At 39.3% G+C, this 22,680-nt stretch overlaps 1 protein-coding gene across 5 annotated transcripts in view; it reads right to left on the bottom strand.

Moving 5' to 3' along the window:
* Positions 1-4: 4 nt before the first annotated feature.
* The window catches only part of LOC100647117 (ATP-sensitive inward rectifier potassium channel 12), a 48,639-nt gene continuing 25,963 nt past the window's right edge, over positions 5-22,680 (bottom strand). For all 5 annotated transcript variants that reach the window (XM_003400651.4, XM_048411706.1, XM_048411707.1 and 2 more), the window contains 4 exons: positions 18,542-18,783; positions 17,026-17,315; positions 16,256-16,511; positions 5-163 (listed from right to left, as the gene is read on the bottom strand). In XM_003400651.4, coding sequence (XP_003400699.1) covers positions 16,256-16,511; positions 17,026-17,315; positions 18,542-18,783 — 788 coding nt within the window. In that variant the 3' untranslated portion in view covers positions 5-163. The remainder of the gene's footprint in view (positions 164-16,255; positions 16,512-17,025; positions 17,316-18,541; positions 18,784-22,680) is intronic.

Raw genomic sequence — 22,680 nt, 5'->3', positions numbered from 1 at the left:
CGTGTCCAGGATGAATGAAGTCGCTGGAAGTGTCCACGCGACGATGACTGACGGCCGTTGGAGAGCAAAGTTCCGTTTTCTGCCATCGTTTCTTCGTTTCCTCTCACTTTCCACCGGCATTCACACCGCCCTTCCGTTCGCGGAATCCCACCATACCTCGTCCCTACGGTGCGCAATCGATTTTGTGCGTTATGTTATTAAAATGGGGAGCAATGTACACGAGCGTCGTGACAAAATAAATTTTAACATACAGGATCCGGCGGAATAACTTGTGACAGCGTGCAGGACACGATTCCTTGTAGAAAAATAAGAAAAATATATAGAATGAAAGCTTTTCATTCTCGGCTTGGTTTACGAGAAAATCGAGTTTGAAAACTGATCGAGTATACTGAAATTTTATACGGAATCACGTGTCTGCTTTTACGTGTTATTCGACCGGATCCTCTATATCTTTTTCCGTTTATGTAATCAAATAGGCAAACAAAAGGAATTTACGTTACAACTATAAACGACAATATTCTTATGTATCGTTAGAACCGTCTTGCATAATCTTGAATTAATATCATTGATGAAATTGGTCGGTAGTGACAAATTATTAATACTAGTAAGTACTATACATTCAGGTTCTATAAATTTACGAGTTGTATTGTTTGACGTAAAATTGTAAAATTATAAAAGAGAGATCTATAACGTACGATCAGTATGTTAATATCGTTAGTTAATAAATTACTGTGCAGAAATGATCGTCCCACAAGTGATGTCGTCTCGTACTTTGCGTTTTGAATTTCTAAAGTAAAATGTAACTTGCTTGAAATTTATAATCAATGACCAGCGGAGTTAGAAGTTTGTAATATTTGGCGAGTGAAATAAATCTTTCCTTCGGATTCGAATTTTCATAAACAATCCGCTAATAATTAACACGATGATACTTATGAAAGGACTTAATATATAAATTATACTCGTTTATGCGAGCGTGTTGTCAATTTTATCGCGTGAAAAACGTCGTCGATATTTTCCCATAGAATTGACTGGAGAAGGCCGTTGAAAAGCGCGACAGAACTCCGTCGTTTGCATCGGGCCTCAGACAACAAGTTTTGCGACATTTCTTTTTCTTTTTTTCTTTTCGTCTGGGGTATCTCGATTGTTCGATTAAAGGAAGGATAGGAGGGAAGGAGGTGCAGAGGATGCCGATGAATTTACATCACGCTGACGAGAAGGTTCCGGAGATCGAGACAATGTGTCGATGACGTGTTCCTTGTTTCCGGTTTCGATAGAATTTTAGGGAATTATCGATGGTATGTTTTTTTTCGGAATTTTGATTGAACGCTGCCAGCCACTTCCTGATAAAAATAAGCGCAGGTATTATTTTTTTTTTTTTTATGAATAACACTCAAATCAAGTGATTCATTAAATTAGTTGAATGTATCAAACTCTAATCTATACTTAATACTAGAGCCAAAGAAAGAGCAAAATCGTTTCGAAAATTTCTAAAAATACGTGCAAGTATCATACGTTCATGATGTTAATTAATTTGACGTTTAATTTTATCGAACAAGAAACGTGATTACATGTACTTACTGGTTTTCTTTGTGTCGCTTTAATTCCACGTAACTATGCACCACGTATTTACGTTTGTACTAGACAAGATCATAAATAAAGAAATATATTCAAAATTGGCAAGTACGTATAATCGTATTTCTGTCTCGATAAAGTGAAAGTCAATTCGTCAAAAAATTCGTTTCGTGTCTCCAGCGATCGAAGAAATTCAGAATGAAAACCACTCGTGGCAAAACCTCTAAACCAGACTCAAACACGGGTGAAAATATCGTCACTTATTTTCGAGTGAAAATTAACTTGTCCTATAAAAAGCTTCGTTATAAGGTCGACAACTTGGTGACTTAATTGGTTATAGTTCTTCTGCGATATAATTACGGATACATTTGTAAGAAAATCCTCTGATTTCACAATATAAAAATATCTTCCACCGTATGTATTAACAAGGTCAAGTTTTCCATTTTCTTCTTCATCGTCGAGGAATGTGGAAAACTGTGCGAAGAATGTGCGCAGGAAAGCGACAAGAAGTCGAGATTCCCGCGATTCCTGCGATTGTTTTAGACTAGGGAGAGAGGGAGAGAGAGAGAAAAAAAAACGAGATAATGACGGAAAACGAGTATGAAAGAGTGGTGGGAAGGACGAGGTTGGCCAGATTAGACCATCGATGAGCCATTACATAATTATTATTTTGCAGATTTTGCCGATTAAGCTGCGTCGTAATCTCTGAATCATAATAAAGAGAAACACGTAACAGCACGGAACTGAATTTTCGCGGGCGATTAACGAAGAATCGTTTCGTTGGGAACTGCTTCCTCCTCGTCGACGCGTTTTTTAAGCCGCCGCGATTATGTTTTTCTTTTTTTGTGTTATCGAACCGAACGATCGTAGCTTTATCGCGCAGAAAATAATATTATCAACGCGCTGTGACAAAATACGTACGGCGGATATCTCGACAGAGACGAAAAATGTCGCGGCAAACAAACGGTGAAAAATTGTAAATACAGCATAAATACCGCTTATCTGGCACGATGACATAAATTATATTCTCCCTGGTTCGTGATTCACTGAATTTCCCTGGCCAATGCGTTATTATCGCGCGCTTGTCAGCTCGTAAATGGCTTAAACCGTAAAAGTAAGAAAAAACGGTGAGTACTTTTTACGAGCTGATGATAAAACGTTCGAGCGAAAACGGAATCGTTACACCACGCGAGAACAGCGAAAGTTAGGACCGTTATATATACCGAGACGAAGAAAAAGAAAAGACGGGTCGTTAGATTGTGCTTTTTTAAAAACACGAAACCAGTTTACGCGAACGGAGACGTGATTAATTACGGACGTAGTTTCCTTGTTTACCACTCGCTCGTCGTTTTCTTCCATTCGTTCGATGGTTTCTCTGAATCGATGCGTTCGATAGTCGAATTCCTCGTTGCCTTTTAAAAAATACTTTTAGAAAATACGAAGTTTACTCGAAACTTTGATACAGATATCGTGGAATTTATTTAATGAAAAAGGGGCAAGAAACCACCGTACTTTGTATATACTTTCGAGAATCTTCCCTCCGAGTTTTCAAATACTCTGTAATACTTCATTCCTTCGGGATACGTTATATTTACGATATATTCATCGACGATAGAAACACATTTTTGCAAGGAACAAGAGTCAGTAGAGTGTACGTGAAACTTTACCAAATCGATGATCGATCTCGATTTTTAATTCTTCGACTCAAAAGTAATCTTCTAAAGTAATAACAGAAAATGAAAAGAGTTCAAAGTGAACATAAGCGAATTTCCAGATAAAACTAACAATATAGTCGACTCTCGTCGAGAGTGACGATTAATCTCGCGAATTCTCTTTTGGGATAATAAAAATAGGAAGAGATAAAAAGTATGTATATATAAAGATTCTCACTAAGATTAAGACTGTTCTCATTCAAAGAGCGAACGTTTCCCCGCGTTTTGCAGCTGGAGCAGCGCACGTAAGCGCGTCGCACTCGCAACTGTTTCAGATTCCCGGCCGTTGCACGAGATTGTGCCAACGGATGCCATGGCGTTTTCCTCTTATGGCGGGGATAATGCTGACACGGTGGCACATACGCGTGAACACGCGTGGCACGTGTACGAAACGCGTTGATTATTCGCGAATTGAATTTCGCCGGATGCGAAACGCAAAAACTCGCTGCGTTCACATTTTTCGCCTCACCTTCCAATCGTGTCACTTCAAAAAATCCTATTTTTCACGGAATATACGATACGCGATACGATAACAATACAGAAAGTCACAAATTTCTTTTCTCGATAATATCTGGTTGTTTGAAAATTCCGTATTGTTTCTGACGATGGAGGTATATTTTGCGTTAAATTTAACAAGATTGCAAGAGTCACGAATCTTTGCCAAATATTTTAACGTTAAGTTTCAGAGGAATATCGTTTCTGGTTCGAGTAAGAAACCGAAATTGACCGATTGAAAAGACTGAAAAGATTCGTTGAATATAATACAGTACGACGATCGTACGTGCGAGTTTCGCAATTTTCTTTCCATAATTTTTTCCATGAAACGTCGATGGAATAGTTGATTTAATAGAAGTCGAAAAAGATGGGTCGACGGGAGGGATTCTAAGAGGCAATCTTGTTAAAATTCCTCCCCGAAATACGTAACAGGGTATCTCGTTAACGAGGCTTTTTCGATGACACTTGTAGCTTTTCGAAAGAAAAGATTGAATGATTAATTGGCCTGTTCCGGAGTGGCGTCTATTCTAAAATAAAGAGGAGCGACAGTGTTATAAATGTAATATTTTAAAGTTGCCCTTTGCGGCTTCTTGTGGCCGTAACAAATTTATAGAAATAACACACATACTTTTCGAGCAGATGAACACGAACTGTATACGGAATGATAAAATTGACAAATTCTAATTTTTCTATCTTTGACAGTTTCATTACACTTGCTAACAATCTGATGATCAGAAATTCCAAGATGAACTTTGAGAAGAGATTGCTTCTACCAAGCGATCGAATTGACCTTTTAAAAAGTGGTAAAACTGTCATTGAAAATCCCCCGGCCATTCGACTCAAGTTCCGACAGATGTACATTAACCTTCGATTATTGAATTGCCATAATTGAATTTGAATCTCTTATAACGATCAACTTCTTCCACTTTTTGCAACGTTAACAGTATCCCTCGTGAAAAGACTCGTTCGTGAAACGTGCAACTTAAAAGTCATCCAAACCAGTCTCGAGTCGATTGTTAACGAACAACCGAACCATCCCATCGAAGAATCTGCCGTTTTACCTGTTTTTAATGATCGCGTCGATGCTCCCAGTTTGACGACGAAAAGCAAAATAAAAAAAAAAAAGAAAAAAAATAAAAGGTATTTATCGACAAATATCACGAATCTGTTGGTGGCGAGGGTTAAATAATTGCGGTGGGGTTTAATCGCGTGCGTGATCGTCGCCACGGGAGCAGAAGAGGGACGTTTCCGGTAGGGAGAGTGCAGAAACTTGCGCACGTAAGCATTCGAACCGCGATGATTAGGTTTGGTCGGTCGTTACGATGCGATTCTTGCGGTTGAATTCGCACGATCGGCAGATCTGCGCCAACAGATGATCCGTATCCGTCTTACCGAATAATTGGGTAATCGTGTTACACGCTGGACTTGTCATTGCAGAAATTTGCTGTTTAGCAGACGTTCAAATTTCCGTCGTGGCAAACGTGTGCTTCCAGCAGAATTTACGAGATTTAACGGTGAACGATGCGTGTAAGCGGTAGATAGCGCGAAATAATGGCAAATTATTTCTTTAGTCGACGAGAATAATGAATTATATTATTAACGTTTTATTAGTATCTAACGCACGAGATGTCTGAATTTTCTATGAATTTTCTATAAATTCTTTCCCTTCGTCGAGCATTTTCTGCGTTCTATTCTCAGACTCTGAATTTCCTCTCTTCGCGTATGGATTTAATTTTTTTACTTGCACGTACAAAATCCCTTGTTACGTTACAAACTAAAAATAGCTTCTACCGCTATCGTAAAACAGAAATATCGTAAGGTAGAAGTAAAATTGTAAACGTTAAGTTTATACCAACGTTTCACGCGATACCGAAAATTTGTATTTGTAACTTTGCATACAGCTTACACTTTCAACTTGATTAAATCTGCTCGTATTAGTAGTTTCTTGTTTGGAACAAATTGGTAGTCTTGAAATTGCATTCTTGAATTCAAAGGAACAAGAAATACATTTTGAGCTGAAGTAAAAAGTAAAAGATCCAGCTTGGTTTCCATATAATTGACGAAGAAGCGAAGAAGAAGAAATTGACATCTTGAGAAATATTCTTATGAATATACCGTATGTGTTAGCATATATGATTGCACTATACGTGTATGCTAAATATATCTATATCATAAATATCATATACCATGTATACCATATATGATATATCTGATTCCACGTGTATCGTAAAAGCAATTAATTAAAAGCGTGGAATTTTCTGTTGGAGAATTTGAAAACCGTTAGTACAGCAAATTGTTAATTAAATGGATTGTCAAGTTTGGAATTGAAGTTTTTCGATTCTGGAGTATTTAAGGAGTATTCGAATGAAATAAAACGAATCTAAAGATTTTAAAATTCAAATTATTTAGTCACTCAGCTGATTCTTAATTCGCGCGTTTCAAAAGAGAAAACGATAAAAGCGCCTTGGTCGTCGTACTTTTTCCTCATAGGAGAAGTCCAAACGACTTTTTTATCGACCGATTTTATTGACGCTTTTGTTACACGTTGATTTCCATTGAAGTTGAATACAAATGTCAACGGAGCAACATGTATCCTATTCAAGAGCCCACTCATTCACCTGTGTTATATACAGTTACGTTCATTGTCATTCGAACTACGGAGAATAAAGGAGCCGGTGATGTTTATCGATGATATCTCGAATAAAATAGAAAGGATACTGTTCTACATTTTGCGTCAACGTGTACCAAAATTAAGCAACCTTGAGGAAATCTCTGTTATCTCCCGTCACAGTAACGTGGTGTCGCAAATTTCTTTATACAAACGAATCAGACTTGTGAAACATTCAAAATCGGCAAACTCGTAGGAACAGCTGTCGAGTAGTAGCGGCTTCGAAGCTAATACAACGCGCTCTGTCTATTCGTCTTCGAAGGATAAACATCATTGTTAAGATGAACGGAAAACGGCTGACTTGAGCAACAAGATCAAGATTCGAAATAATTACGAAACTACGTAGAAATTGCACAATGGAAAAGATTTCTTGGAAAAAAACTCATCATGTTTCAGACGATCGAAGCTTTCGTGACCACCGGCATCGTGCACGACAGCAGGTTTGATTTCGTGTCGAGTAGTAAGGAGGTTGACACGCGATCGGATGTCGGAAAATTCGCGTACTGCCAGCCATTAATCATCGATCATCTGACCGGCCGTTTCGTTGTCTTTCCGCCGTAGATCACGTGAACGAAACGATCGTCGTGCCGATCAATTAACGCATTCCCTCACGTCATCGACGTTTACCTTTCAAACGAACCAGTGATGCCAACAGCAGCCACAAAAATCCATCCGATTCTTGTCTTATCCCGCTTGCTCTAATTGCGGATTTGTCGCCGGGCTTTATCGATTGTTTCACGAAATTTAAAACGAAAAGGGAGAAAACACGCGCGAAATTTCCACTCACAGCGTTGAAATTCAAGTTCGAGTCATCGACACGGTTGGCCACGTGATCTTCGCCGCTTCACAGATGTCGTTCGATCGACTGCGTCACTTTTTGAATTACGAATTTCCCGCCACTGCAACGACGCGCCGTTTCGCGATATTCGAACGGTTTCGCGGCGATTTTTCGCGCACAGATCGTCGAGATTTTTCTGCTCGACGATCGAAAAGACCGGAGTGCGGCGAGGTCGACGTTGAAACCTGGTGAAACTGCGATCGCGTTGCCAACGAGCGTACCGAGCAGCGAGCTTGCTCAGTGACGTCAACGCACCTTCCTCGTCCGCCTTTATCCCTTCCATTTTCTCTCTTACCTAGCCTTTTCCTCCTACTTCTCAACGAGATCGAGGATCGTCGATCAGCATTGAGTCACGTACACATTCGCAACGTCGTCTTGCCCGACGACCTATGGCGTTGTCTCGTCTTCTTGTGTAGCGAGCCTTTATCTTCCTTTCTGCTTGTCGCGGTTTTTTCTTTCATAAATTAGGGTCATTTCGTATTGCGAATATTGGAATGTTTATCGTCTATCGTTTGGCAAATGAAGTAATTTTTGTTTAATTTCCACGTTAATTTACGGTAATTGCGCGGTAATTTACTGTAATGTTAGTGAATCGTGTGTGTGTGGTAAATAACATGTTCTAGGTTACAGAATTCTACTGTATAATTGTATAACTCTACGTGGAATAACATAATTATGTAGCTTGTAATTTGTAAATCCGTTTGGAAAATTTTCTTTCTCTTACTAGCAAAATAATCGCGTTATTGCCATGTAGAGGAATTTATCGGTACTGGTAAGTTTCAACGACTTCCAAAGCTTCTCATTCGCTAACAATATTATAGTTGAATCGTGCAAAAGGGCTGAAATATTAGTTTATTAAATATTAGTAGGAATAACATTTGCGTCACTAATTTCCCTCGTCCATCGACCTAAATCTTTCTCTTATCTATTAATGAAAAATTATTCGAATTTCTTATTTCGTGTCTTTTCTCAGAAACCTACCACTTTTATGACTCGCGTATAAATCAGTTTATGCTTATTCGTTAGTTTATTATAAAAGTACGGTAATTTCCGAAATAAAGCAACAACGATTACTCGAAAGAATTCTCACAATATCGTTGATCGAATCGTCAATTTGCAATTGTTGTTGCCCCACTGAAATTCTATCAGAAGTTTCCAACAAAAATAGCATCAAGTCAGTCTAAATTCCACAAAGTCTGCGCTCGATCAACGTCACCAATCGCTGGAGCAGAGTTATCGATTCGTTAGTCAGACTTGATTCATAAGCCTTGAAGAATTTATGAGAATTCATAGAAGCAGTATGTCGGAGATGCTACGCATATTTGATGAGATTTAAACACGCGAACCATGAATGTTGATTTTGGCATTGAGTTTTTCGGCTATACTAATCGAGTAGTTCTCAATTACTCTGTTGCTCAAGGTATAGAAAGTCGTCACAACTGTTAGACGTCTTCTCTTTCGCTTGAAATTGTTTTCTTAGGTCTCTTTTCTTAAATCAACCAACCTGTCCGAATTCAAGCAATTAAGGACGAAGCCGATGGTCCGTCGGAAACTTCTAAATAAATACTTGCCCGAAATTAACCTTCTCTCAAGTTCAGGAAATCGTAGAATCTATTAAGCAGGTAGAAAGAAAAAAAAAATAGACATCTTTAAAATTACCATATTTATAGCGGCGACGTACGAAAACATAATTCAACGAGGCAGATCTATCGAAGAAAAGATTTCGGACGAGATGTGTCAATGGAACGTTGATTCTCAATGGGTTAAATAAAAGCAACGAGACAATATCGTTCAGTGAATCAACAATTTGCAATGATGATTGGCCCACTAAAATTCGATCGTGTAGGCTGGTTTTCAACAATGCTTCCAATCTATTATTTCATTCGCATAACGCTGCTCGTTAGATAATTTTTCGTTGATCGCGAGATCGTTTCGCGAGCAGAGCACGTGCGTTCACGGTGCATCGGCTTGTGTGCACACCGTACACGCTAATGTGCACTAACATGGGCCAGTGTGTACACTGGTATCCACTAATGGGGGACACACTTCGCCGTGATAATAACCAATTACGTCAACGAGGCCGGAGGGCACGACCGTGACGTTTCGATGAGTGGCATCAGTACTTTGACAAGCAACGATCATCATCTGGCCAAATCTTCCTTCTATGGGCCATCAATTTTCATATTCTACCATAACAGATACTCGATTCGATGTAAACAAAATCATCGATATTTGAAACTTTCATTTAGACGTTAGAATTATCGTTGGAATTATACAGATGGAAGTTACCAGTTTGCGTAATTTCTTCATCCAAGTTTCACGGATTCGCAACGTTGTTTATAGACCCTTTCTAACTTTTCATGGAAGATTTGTATACTTGCAACTATTTGTATTTTTGCGCAATCGATCGTTTCAGGTTCTTTGCTTTAATTCGAACGTATACTTGTTGAAATTTTTAATTGAATACACAGAGACGCAAGGGTATGATATTGCATAGTAAATGAACGAGGAATATCGTCGTCCGTATTTAAGAATATTCAGAATTGTCAACATTTGTCAAATAAATCGTATCGAAGATGTTTGAAATAATTCGTAAAATTGAAAATCAAAGAGTCGGAATTGCATTAATTAAGAGAGCAAGGAATAAATCAAGTCGGGATATACGCAGAATACGTTTGAAGTAATTTCCAGAAATTTGAGAAATTTGAATCATTTGCATACTCGCCTCCGTGCATGATTCACAGCTTAACGAATTTCCTGGACAGCTGATTCACTATTGAATGAAATCCACGTGAGAGCCGGTAATTAATTATAACTGTAACGTCATTCATTCGTACGTATGTATGTTTTCATTTCTCGTAAATTTCACGAGAAAAAGCGTGCAGTACACGCGTTGCTATCGAAATGCACGAGCTGAGTTGGTTTCAAAAGTGTGACGACCTTCGGGTACGGCTATCTTAGTCACAATTGCCGTGAAAATGAGGCAAACGAGCGCGTAATAAAACTCTTTTTCAAATAATCATTCTTTTTCTCGCCCTCGAACATTGACAATGATTTTATCGCGAGAAAGTAGCAGTGTCTTCGTCGTGGCTCGTCGAGGTTACCATTTCTCACCTTGTGACACTCATTCTCGCCTTTTATTGTTGCGTCGTGATACTAAAACGTCTCGTGATACTCCTCCGCTTTGGTTCTTTGACCTTTCGTTCGCGAAAATTTACCATGGAATTCGCGATGCATTCTTCACTTTTTGAACTACGAATCGTGTGATTCGAAGTGTAAATTTTATTTTAACTAACCCTTATTTGGTTCTTTCGTTGTTTGAAGTTAAATTCGAAAAATGTACTCTTCGGTTAGATCGAAGAATTTTCTTTACGATAAATACCGTGAATCCGTCAATTACTTTTCCGTTCAGCCAATCGCGTACTCTTCTGTTCTTCTGAAATAAAATCTGCAAGCAGATCCCTCCCGCACGATAGAATTCAATATTATTGATAAAATTTTATCACGAGTCAGAAATGATTACTATCGATAGACTTTCTTCGATAATTTTTTACGACGATACAATTTTAATATCGTAAAACAAATGAAATTTTGCAAATTACGAAAGAGGAGTTTACGATCTGCAACTTGTTGCTTGTCTATTTCCTAACATCGCAAATAAATAAATACAATAATAAATATTAATTAACAGAAAATTATCGCGCAAGGGGGCTCACAGACACGAACAAATCTACACGTAATTTTACAGCGCTAAAAATTCCTAATAAGATCTTCCAATTAAACTTGTTCCATGATCTAGAAAGTAGCCGTGGCGTCAATGACCACAATAACCGAGGTTTACCAGGTGTAATTGCTATTGTCACGTTTTGCAATCGCGTTATCGCGAATCTCTCAGTTTCTTATTCAAAACAGGCATTGTCTGGGCGACAATGAGCAGCGTCTAGAATGACAGCACGAAGCACGAGAATAGAGAAACGACGAAGCGTATTACCTTGCAACGCGAATTGCGACATCCTTCTCTGGGACTGTCCTCGGTCTGATATACCGATTATGCGTTTGCACTAGGTTGCGAACACCGATTTGCATGTTTCTATTCACACCTCCAATTGCAATCGAGCTAGCTCTTCCTTCAATTAACACCGATCACGATCTTCCATGTGTCATATGCTTTAAAGTCGTATTATCTTCAAGCAACTAATTACCAGGTTTAAGTTAAGTTATCTTCGAGTGGTTAATTATTCGACTGGTATCGTTTCTGTGAAATTTAAGCTGAGCGGGATATCCGTCGATCAAATACGTAAAGTGGAATATCGCTATGGTCGATTATCATTCTTGTTAAAGAAGAATATCAAAAGGATAAAATGTTGAAATGTTGTTAAAATGTTGGCTTGTTAAAAAATAAAATTTTGCAGCGATCATGCACGTATATTGAATATTTAGAAAGTTATGAAATGTTATGAAGGTATCAAACTTGTCTTAGTTATTGTCACGCATAATCAAGATCAACTCGTGCGTTTCCTTTTTTTACGTGAGTTGCAAATTGTTGGAAACATCTTTGCATTCGTGTGAAATTACAGACCTCTGTTCTACCTGGACAGTGTTTCAATACGTGAATAATTATTTCAACCAGTTAGCTGTCTTTGACGAGTATGCTCGTCATGCGTAAAAACTATTTACGATTTGCTGTTCGAATTGCAATCTTGGTGAAAACCGAAATATATTTGCAAATTTTAAGCTGTTTTGGATATTTGCACGCTAGGACGAAATAAAACGAACAAATAGAAAGATGTAAATAATTATTACGAAAGTATTGTATATAGTGCGAACAATGCGACACATTTTAGGTACACACTTTTCAAGCAGATCGCGATAGCTAACTGGTTAAAAGAAATCGGACCAAATTGAAATTTCAGGGTAGGGTGACCATGAGACAGATTTGCGATATAAAATATATTCAAAGCGCAAGATACAAAGGCGAATTATTATTTTGCGTGGGCGACGTGACTCATCCACTTTCGATCTCTCACTTATTCAAGACACAAAGAAGGCATACGATAGGAAAGTTTTCCATTTCCGGAATTTCATATCCTACTACCTATAGGAAATTAAAATTTCATAGGAAAACCTATCGAAACTAGAGAGTAGAATATCAGGAAATTTATTCGAAGGAAAACATTTAAACAGCGTGACTCGTTCGTGATTTTCGATTTCTAGATTTGTGTGCAAGGGTGTTTCGAAACTGTCGTTTCCCGAGTTTCCTACTCTGCTTGAACGAAACAAAAATGAACATTTCACGGTAGAAGAATGTGCGAAGAGCGACCGTGTGAAAAGCAACGTATTTTCAGCATAAGATATACGAAGATAAGTAGTCGTTTTATTCGAGCAACGTGACTCGTCCACTTTCGATCTCAGTTGCCTCGAGACACAGAAGAGTACATAGCTTGGAAGCATCGCGAGCTTGCGAGGCAGGTGAAATGTGTCTGGAGAACAAGGACACATGGCGATGTACTTGCACGAAGCTACGTGCTCGAGGAACTTGATAGCTGGTTTAGCGTGTTTCGCGTGGTGTCATGGTTCGTATGTGTGGAAACTTGGCATAAGAAGCAGGGGCGAGGAGGGAGGAGGTTAGGCCGAGATTAAACAATTGACTGGCGTGATAACGAGGGCACTTCCCGCCACTAAACTCATCCTGTCGTGTCGTGTCGTCTAACCTACGTGGCTCTCTGGATCCACTTAATCCTCTGCTCATCCAACTGCCCTTCAGGCCATCGCGTGTTGCATCATAACGTGGAAATGCCTCCTCGTACACCTCGCTACGAATTACCTTCGTTCCAAGCGTCGTGGAAATGTAGCTGAACAGCTTCTTGCACGCGACAATCTGGCTGTTGCTAATGCTTTGTATTTTATTAGACCTGCCTCGATTAATTCGGCGTCATCGCATTGAATTTTAACCAGTTAGCTGTTTTCGACGAGTTTCGAGTGCGCAAGAAACAGTTACAATTTATTGTTTAAATTGTAATTTAATAATTGCATTAAATTGCAGTAATAGAATTAACAAACAAAACAGTCGTTTCATTGTAACTTAATTCTTGAGAAGACTTATTACATACCGTACTCTTATCGATTTTCGATTAAAGAAAAATGGTGCTGAAGCCAAGGAAACGAGGGATTTTGAAATGGTAATTTGGGTGCTTTTTAATTAACGTTGCCCAGGGAAACCATACACATTTGGAGACGCAGAATTTGAGCAATTGTTAAGTAAAACCTGTGTCAGATTCGAAATACCGAAATAGTTTACATACGTAATTTAGGTTTGATGATCCTTGTCGAACAAGTGAAACTTGAGCTATAGTTGTAATTTGTTTTGGTTGAATTTTTGTTCGACACTTGTACCACAGGGTTTCGTATTTTATTATTTCGACAGATGTGTTAGGCGTGTACAAAACGCGAAAGTTTGAAATTAGTTTTTCTACAGTTTTTCTACAGATTCGTTTTATGCGAGACAGATAACGAATGTCAGCTGATTCAGAGATACGATCAGTAAATGTTGATTAAATTTCACAGCGAGCAATAGGAACGGCAGTCACCGTAAAAAGGTCAGACAGTGTCTGGCCTTTAAAAAATCATTCAGTAATCATCGCGGTTAAATTCCACTGACTTACTTCGTACGATATCCTTCCGAATGATCAAAGGGCTCGTACAAATTCGTTCTTTTTCTCCAGAGAAAAAGAATGATCTCTAATTTTCACAATGATCTTCTAAATTGCATCTTTCCTTTTAACAAAGTATCCATCATATCACGCAATTAAATATCACAAATGCGAAACACGACGACTCACTTTTCCTGTCTTTTAAATTTCCAAACTCAATGAAAGCAAAATTGGAATCATCTTTTCAAACGATTGTAAATTTCACGTGTACATCACTTTTCGTATTATTTCATACACTTCTGACTACTGCAATCATTGCCCAAAGTTGAACAATTTGGTAATTCGATTTTTATTACAATCTTATTACTATACCGTATGTTGTTACGGGGAGCAAAGTTTCTGGCGAATTACGATCAGTGCGCGACTCGTTGATGCGAACGTGTACCAGAGAGATAAGGTTAAACGAGCCCGGAAATCGTCAGTTAAGTGACACGGTAGAACGATCTTAATGGCGATAAGGTAAAAGAAATTGTCCCTTTCATTCAATTTAATCCCGCGATTCTCATCGAGAGAACAGCACCGTGCGTCCGAATGAATCGGATGCTTCGCATTCCAAAACAAGTCCAGGAGCAGCCTCGCAATCTCTTCTCTTGTGCGTGATATCGTAACGTAAACGTCCGAATGTTCTTTTAAACAGCAGATATCGGCAGGCGATACCGAGGAAGAAAAAGAAGAATAAGAAGTCTTCTAACCGAATCGAGGAAGACGAGTTAACTCGTCGCCCGGATTTCCCAATCTCCTGCGTATTAACGTTTTTATTGTTCGATGAAAATGAGCCAATCAACTCAGGTCTGTCGTCGCTTGTCCACGAGTCGTTCGTGTCCTCGTGATCCGATCCATCGATAGCTTAATTCGCGTCGATGAGGATGACCGGTTGAAATGGAGAGCGAAGGCGATGGAACAAGAGAAACGATAAGCGTAAAGAAGCGAAAAAGAGAAAGCGAAAGGCGGAGTTCGTACTACTTCGATCGTTGGAATCGTGCAGGATGCTGGCCAGTTAGTCGAACTTAAACGGCGCGTATGTATGAAAACTACGCGGCATGACGTCTTTGTGTCCCAGTTAGAACAATTTAGAGGCCCAGTTGTACGGCGAAGGCAAGTTGTTTTAAGAGGGCACGATCGTTGCAAATCGCCCGGCGAGTAATTGATCCTCCTCCGAGGCAATTTAGCCTCTAGAAACCTAAAGCTTCTAGCTCGTTTTGGTCCCGTGGTTCATCGATAGCGGAACGGAAATCCAGTCAATTAGAAGATGTCCGAGATTTTCTGCTCTTTTTGCTTCCCCCTGGGCCTGCTGACGTAAATGCTACGTGTGTGCATGGAATGGTTAACGAACGAGGGGAGTCGTTGATGATTTAATGCAATCTCGTTTCAGGTCGTTCAAGGGGGTACTCTAATTTCGAATTTTCAAGAAAACCATCTCATTTCGCCTGTTTTACGAAGATGTGGCTTCTTGAAATTACACCTGCAAAAGCATTTTTTCGAATTCGTAAAATTAATTCTGTCGTGCAGATTCAAGAAACGATATTTCCAGTTCCAGCAACCATCGTCGAACGATTATTTCGTATCTTTCGTCCCGCGAGACACGAAAGAGGTCGACAAAATCTGACTCTGTAACTTCAGAATGTCACTGTTTTTTTTAATTCTTCTTTTTTAAATATTTCTTTCGCAGTCTAGTTCATATCCTAATTACATTTATAATACTTGAAAGTTTTTGGTTTTTTCGATTCAAATAAGCGAAACGTACGAGGGTCTGTACAATTCAGCTATATTCGTTTGGAGAAAATTCTCTGTCAATATATACGAGGAAACTAATATCAAACTTCTTGCGGTTCTTCTAGAAAAGAAATCTTCTAGAATAAAATAAGTCTTCTCGTAAGTCTTCTACTTGACTCCTTAACCCCTTAACGCACAGATCATTCCTTTATTTATTAATGGAAATTTATTACAATATAGTGGAAAACAAGTGAAAATGCAATTATATACATAACATGTTTCTTTATGACATATATGGACACCTTTAATAATTCATATAAATTATCGTATAAATTAAATATATAAGATACTATAGCTTGAATGCATATAACAATCGCTCAAACTAGAACCAGTATGGATATCTTTATTTATAAGGTACTGTAGTTTTTCAGTCCACAAAGTTCAATGCCAAAAACAATCAATTCAGTAAAACCCAATTTCTCCACAAATACACATATCACGTCAAATACGTGCGTTAAGTGGTTAACGATGGTCCACGTTTGCTCACCTACACTTGTTCCTGATAGAAAACAGCGTGCCTAGGAAGATGATTCGTTTTGGATGAATCGCCCTCCAACGCGTTACGAGCGGGAAACTCCTTCATAGGCTCCATATCTATCACGTGGTGTTCGACGTCGCCTAAGATGAAGCTGGTTTTTTTCTGCGGGCCCTTGTGATTCTCTCCCAGGCTGGACCTCGAGGAGGTGAGAGGATGAGGCGAAGGTTCGCGATACGCTTCCGAGGATTCCGCGAACTTGGTATGTCTGAATGGATGGAACACAGATTAGCATCGTTTCTATAATTAAACGCGGTCTTTGGATTTTCATTGAACATTCGAACAGAGGGAAATGGAAGGCCAGATTCTAAGATTTCTAAGAATTCCCGATGATTTATCGTTGTGCCACGCTTTTGGTTTCTCTCGAGACGATCGCGTTGCGAGCAGATCGCGGATTTTTATTTCAAAGCGAAAAATCTTGAAATTTTAAAATAGAAAAATCGCACAGGATGCAACGTTTTATGAGAAAATATATAGAAATATCTAAAGCGTAGAGATTTCTATGTATACCTGGTAGGCGAGACTATTTTCCATCTAAGACGAAGACTATGTTTTGATTCTATCCTACTAATTATATTTTGTAAAATATGAATTTGCATAAAAATCCGCTGTCACATTTTGCGTCAGTGTCGTCGTAGCTTATGAAACGTTGACGCAAAAGTTGTAACTCGTAACGCTGTTGTCTCTGGAGAAACATCGAAAGAAGAGACAGATTTGGATACCTGGGATCTAAATGCTGTCGCGATGGTGACTTCGATAGGGAGCTGGTAACTGGAATTTGATCCATCGTTGTCCTAGAACTGGATCTCTTTATCGTGTCTCTCGACTCGCTCTTCCTAGAGTCTAAGGTACACTTGGACGGTTCTCTGTGTATTCTTCTATCTTCCTTACTCGGTGCCCGATTTTTCCTTAAGGTCGCGTTTATGTCTTCCAATACACGATCATAATCCTCTTGGTTTCTTAGTTCCTCGTGGGAATAATGATTTAAAACGTGCGGATCACCGTCCAGGAACTAGACACAGAATGAAAATATTTGCATTTCTATTAGTATATCGTAATTATTATGAGACTGCAGATTTTTATGTATTTATAGAAAACGTGAAAGCGTGAAATTGATACGAGGAAATATATAAAATGTTCAAAGTACAGTGATTTCTATGATACTTGATAGATAAAGTAATTTTCTACAAATGTTCAGCTTTCTTAGTTATATCCCAAGGAGCATGAATTTGTATGAAAATCCGCGCTCTATTTATTATAGGTATGCAGTATATTCATACAATAAAATTTTGCTAATAATTTTATTGTTAAATCATTTTCAAGTACCATAGACTGTATGTATGTAATGTCGAGAAATTAAGCTACTTGTGTCTTCCTTGGATTTAGATGAAATCTAACCCTCGTAGCAATATTTTGAAGAAACTACGTACAGTTGAAGCTTTATTTATTCTTGCTGCAGCCTTCGGTTCGCTTTTGTCCTCGCTTGTTCTTTCAGAACTCTACTATTTCTTAAAAATATTGAGCAAGATTTCTCGAATATAACCTTGAGAATATATTAAAATCCTAGCGTCCCTGTTCAAGTGACATTTTAGAAATAAAAATAGTTACGTATAACACAGATACTAAGACACGCGCTTTAACGACGCAGATCAATCATCAAAGTGAGATACTTGGAAATACAAAATAACGCGGTCATAGTTTTATTTTTACCCAAAATTATAACAATTAGCCGACAATAGCTTCTTTCGAATACGATGGACGTATCAACATTGAACTCTTATATTTCATATCCGTAGAAAATTTAATGATTTAATTTAATTTAATGATAATTAATTTGATAATAGAAAATTATATTACACGGAGAAACAGATTTCACTGTGGTCTGAAAATGTGTTACAGTTTATCAAAAAAAAAGAGCCAGATTCTACACAGAAGTGCGAAAAGTTTACAAAAGCCACTATTACCTATATAGCTTGTTGTAAATAAATACCTTCGATAGAATGTACTGGCTTTTTCGACTAAAAGACATAACGATATATTATATTACTGCGTTTCCTTGATTCTCCAAGTATAGTTAGAAAATGGAATCAGGGAAACGGATTTCACACGTAAGAATCACTTTTATCTCGAAGATCTTAAACGTATACTTGAAGTGGAGAACCGCCAGCAGGATTAAAGAGACGACGTTCGTGTACAACGATCTAATAAAAAGAAAAATAGTAGCTACATGTTTAGTACCTCGTTGTGCGTGTAAAATATGGACTGCTTCAAGTCAGTTTGCGCGCTTTGCATGCTCTCGCGTCTAAGAGAACCGTCAGGGCCGGTGATCATAACTGGAATCGGAGTGAGCGTCATCGGCACGTTCATGTGCAATCCGCCTGTTGACGACGCTAGGCTGGAACCGGATCCGGTGGTCAAAGAACTGCTCGACGCATCGCGATAATGAGCGAATCCGCTGTTGCTCGCACGTTCTGAAATACCTAATGGTGCATAGAAATTCAAAATTAATTTCAGGAAAAAAATTCCATTTTACATACGGCGTAACAGGAATGGTTGGTTCATCGAGACTCGGTCGAGTCTCGCTGAAGCCAGTTTATTTAACGACCATCTCCCTGAGAAAAATACTCGCAAGTTTGTGGTGAATTCTTTTTTAAGATAAGAATTTCGAGTATGTCACAGGCTATATAGTCTCGTTTGTGCATAGCGAGTTTTTCTGTAATTTTCTTTCCCTTTTCTTTTTTTGGTTGAAACGCTCGCCAAATGGTCAGCTTTCGCGTTCAAAGTTTCCTATTCTTTTTAGTTAGTTGTTCATTGGCCATTGTTCAGATTCACCGAGCGAATTTACGAAATACAGTTACAACGTGCATCGATCTTTTTCTTATTCAAAAAGCGCTTTCCCTTCGAATAAAAGCGAAGAGCTCGTGGAGCCAGCGCGCTACCGCGTTATCGTATTTGCTCGGGCGTAGTGCGCCAACTTTGTCTTTTTTCCAATTTGCTTTTGTATCGGTAGTATCGAACGAACGTTTTCCTTGACTGTAACGACAGATGAGGAATCGTTGAACCAAATTAGACGGCAAGAAGTTCGCTCTACGGAGATATGACGTGTCGTTGTTGAATCGCCTGAGTCGACGGAGTGTGTTGACGAGAATTCAATAAAACGGTAAATTTAAAAGAAGAAAGAAAAAGGGAGAGAATGGAAGAGGCGCCAGTGATTCTTCAGAAGCGTTCAAAGTAAATCAGTTAAGTCGTTACACGTAGATTTGATAAACTGTACGACGCGAGAGGTGGATTTCCAAGAAAGTACGCGCGTTGTTATGGCGTCACGAGCGAACACGTGAAACAATGACGAGAAGCTCGTTTGCGACGCAGCTAGAAAAATTTGAAACGGTCCGCGAGAAACCGTACGACGCGAATGAGCAGCTTTCCAACGTCGCGATGATGTGAAATCGTTGCTGAGCATTGTTTGTCCTCGAAATTCCTCAAACTTCTCTATAGCGTGGGAGTTTAGCAGGGAAGAAGAGAACAGCACAAGGAAATTAATTACGGAATTCATTCACGCGGACGATTGTCGGAAGTTGAAGAAGAGGCCATTTCGTCGCTTGCACCGCGTGTTGGAAATCACCGAGTGAAACCCGGAAATAAGAAAAAGAAGTGGAGAACTCGAGGAGGGTCGAACCACTTAAAAGAGAAAAAGTAGTTGCAATTACAGACACGAGACGTGCCATCGGTACGACAAGTGCAAAAAGCGAATCCTTGGCGGAGAGTAAAAAAATAGAAAAAAGGATAATGCGTCCTAAACGGCACACGTGTGCAACGTCAGTGCATTTTTCTCGGAAACAACGGACGCTGATGATTCTGTGTGATTGGCGGACTTCGATGAGAGTATGCGTATGACTTATAATCACGAACGTTTCCGTGAACCCGAGCCACCGAAGATGGCATGTTTTCCCCAGATAGCTGGTGATACATTACTCAAAGTCGCTAAAGCGTCGGTAAGACAGATGCTGTAGCTTTAACGAACGATAAACCGATAGATCAACCGCCGAAGGAAGTACTCTTGCCTGCGCAGATGAAGAGGAATTTGTTTCAGTGAGAGCGTTGACGGACGAGGATTTTTTGTTTCGCGTTTAAGCGATCGCCGTGAAGTTCGAAATAGCGAAGACGCTCTATCCGCGCAGGAAACACGCTACGCTTCGCTGTTCCGACGTGTGTTTTTCGATAAGGAAAGACCGATAGGACGTAACGTGTTTCGCGAGAACCTGCTAAGATGATAAGAATGAAAGGCTGAGTCGCGTTGATGTTAAAACGACGAAAGAAACCGAAGAGACCGGTGCGATGCGAAGTCTAAAAACCAAGCGTTCAAATGATTTTTTTTAAACCTGTACAGCAAAGACGAGCGAGCAAAAACGAAGGATGCATATTCCAAGTAAACGAGAGAGAATTTCGTGAATGTATGTTCAAGATATTTTGTCTTATTGAAAGACGACAGTACTAGTTTTCGGAGTGTCTGTTTTACACGTCACGAAGCAGAAGCTTTTGAAACATTTCAAGAATACGAGACTATTGCGTTTAGGCAAACTCGTGACAAAATAAAAGCCTTATAAAAAGCTAATGGAACGGAATATACGCGAGGCGAGTATCACGATTTTCTGGAAAATGGGGATCATTCACGAAACATCAGCACCATGTGTTCTGCAGTAAAATGGACAGGCGGAGCGTGAAATAGGTACCCTGGCGGAGAGCGCTAGATCGATGTTGATTACCAAGGCTGTGTCAAGTACGTTGCAGGCCAAAGTTGTCAAGACAACTGCGTATGTTCGAAACAGAACCCTTTGGAAACAAGTACACAGGGCATGGTGGCGTACGAAAAATTGATCACCGGTCGCCAGCCGGAAATTAAACACACGCGCGTGTTCGGATGGGAGACGTCCCGAAAGTAGAAACGAAGAAATTCAATGCGAAAAGCAAGAAAATGGTATTTGTTGGCTACGGGGAGAAGTCGACGAACTATCGACCGTGGGATGCAAAGCGTAAAATTCACGTGAATCGCGACGTTGTTTTTAATGAGAGTTGCGTGAAGTCAGAGCCAACCGTAGAGACCTGAAAGAAGACCCAAGTCCGGTTGGTTTCCGCTAAACTACAATGTCAATGTAGGGGATGAGGATGCTTGAAAGATGAAGAGGTAGTATCGGCACAGCCAAATAACGCGAGAGTTGGTTTTCAATCGTGACAAAATTCCTATGCACGTGGAAAATCAAGATCGATGAATCAACGAAGTACGCCAGCGATCCGGAATGTCATAAGCGGACAAAATATATTGATGCTCGCTTTCATTTTATTAAGCGGCGTTCGTGAGATTGATGTGCTGATACGTAGAGACTAAACAGCAGCATGAGAGATATATTTACTAAACCGGTAGTGAGATAATTTGAATATCTATAAGATAGGCATATCAAACGAAACTATATAAATGAGAGAGTTAAGATAAGATTGTCAAACATACCACAGGCTACATAGTCTTGTTTATAGGTAGCAAGTTCTTATGTGGTTCTTTTTTGGTTGACGCTCGAACGCTCGGCAAACGACGAAGGCTTTCGCCTTCGATATTTCTTTTCCTTTCCATTTAGTCTTTTTTAACTATTCTTCGTTCAGATTTGCCGTGTCGTACGAATGCACGAAACACATTGTATCAATTTTCGTTTTGCTATCAAATAAAATTCAACAGATACTTGTATATACGTAGTGCATCTTCTGGTCAAACGGTTAAATTGTTCTATGAAATTTCTATGAATTTTGTAGATATCAAAGAGAATACAGTTTTTATAACTAGAATAGTAATAGATTCTAATAAGTTATAGCAAGTTATAGCAAGTTGCCAATGCAAACGTAGTTGATATTAAAAAACTAAAACCGAAACTGTTTCGTCGCGCAAGACATCTGTACTCCATCCCCCGCGATTTGACAGCCAACGGTCTACGTGGCGTCCTTCGAGCCCTCAATAGGCCCAAGGAGCCACCAGAAACTTGAACTCCTATCTGTATTGTTCGCACATATGGTTTAAGTCATTCTGCTTGCCCGAAAAGACTTTCTAATCCTAGAAGTGTTTTCGGCTGGTTTTTAGAAAGGTCCTTGGGTTTATTACGCGCTCTTAAGAATTACGGAGAAAGTGGGTAGTGGCCTAACGCAAAAAGCGGAGATTTACGTAGCGGAAAATCCGGGTTTTCCCATGAACAGTGTCGCCCATGAACCACATTGGTAAGAGGCTTCTTCCCCCTATCTTCATTCCCAATGTTGGCCATAACCAATCGGCATCGCGGATCATTGCTCTCACTTTCCTAACTGAAAATGTAAGCTACGAATCCGCGTTCTTCGTTCAA

The sequence above is a fragment of the Bombus terrestris genome, chromosome 14 (genome assembly GCF_910591885.1).
Source record: "Bombus terrestris chromosome 14, iyBomTerr1.2, whole genome shotgun sequence".
In the NCBI taxonomy this organism is placed as follows: Eukaryota; Metazoa; Arthropoda; class Insecta; order Hymenoptera; family Apidae; genus Bombus; species Bombus terrestris.
This window is presented reverse-complemented; position numbering and strand designations above follow the sequence as displayed.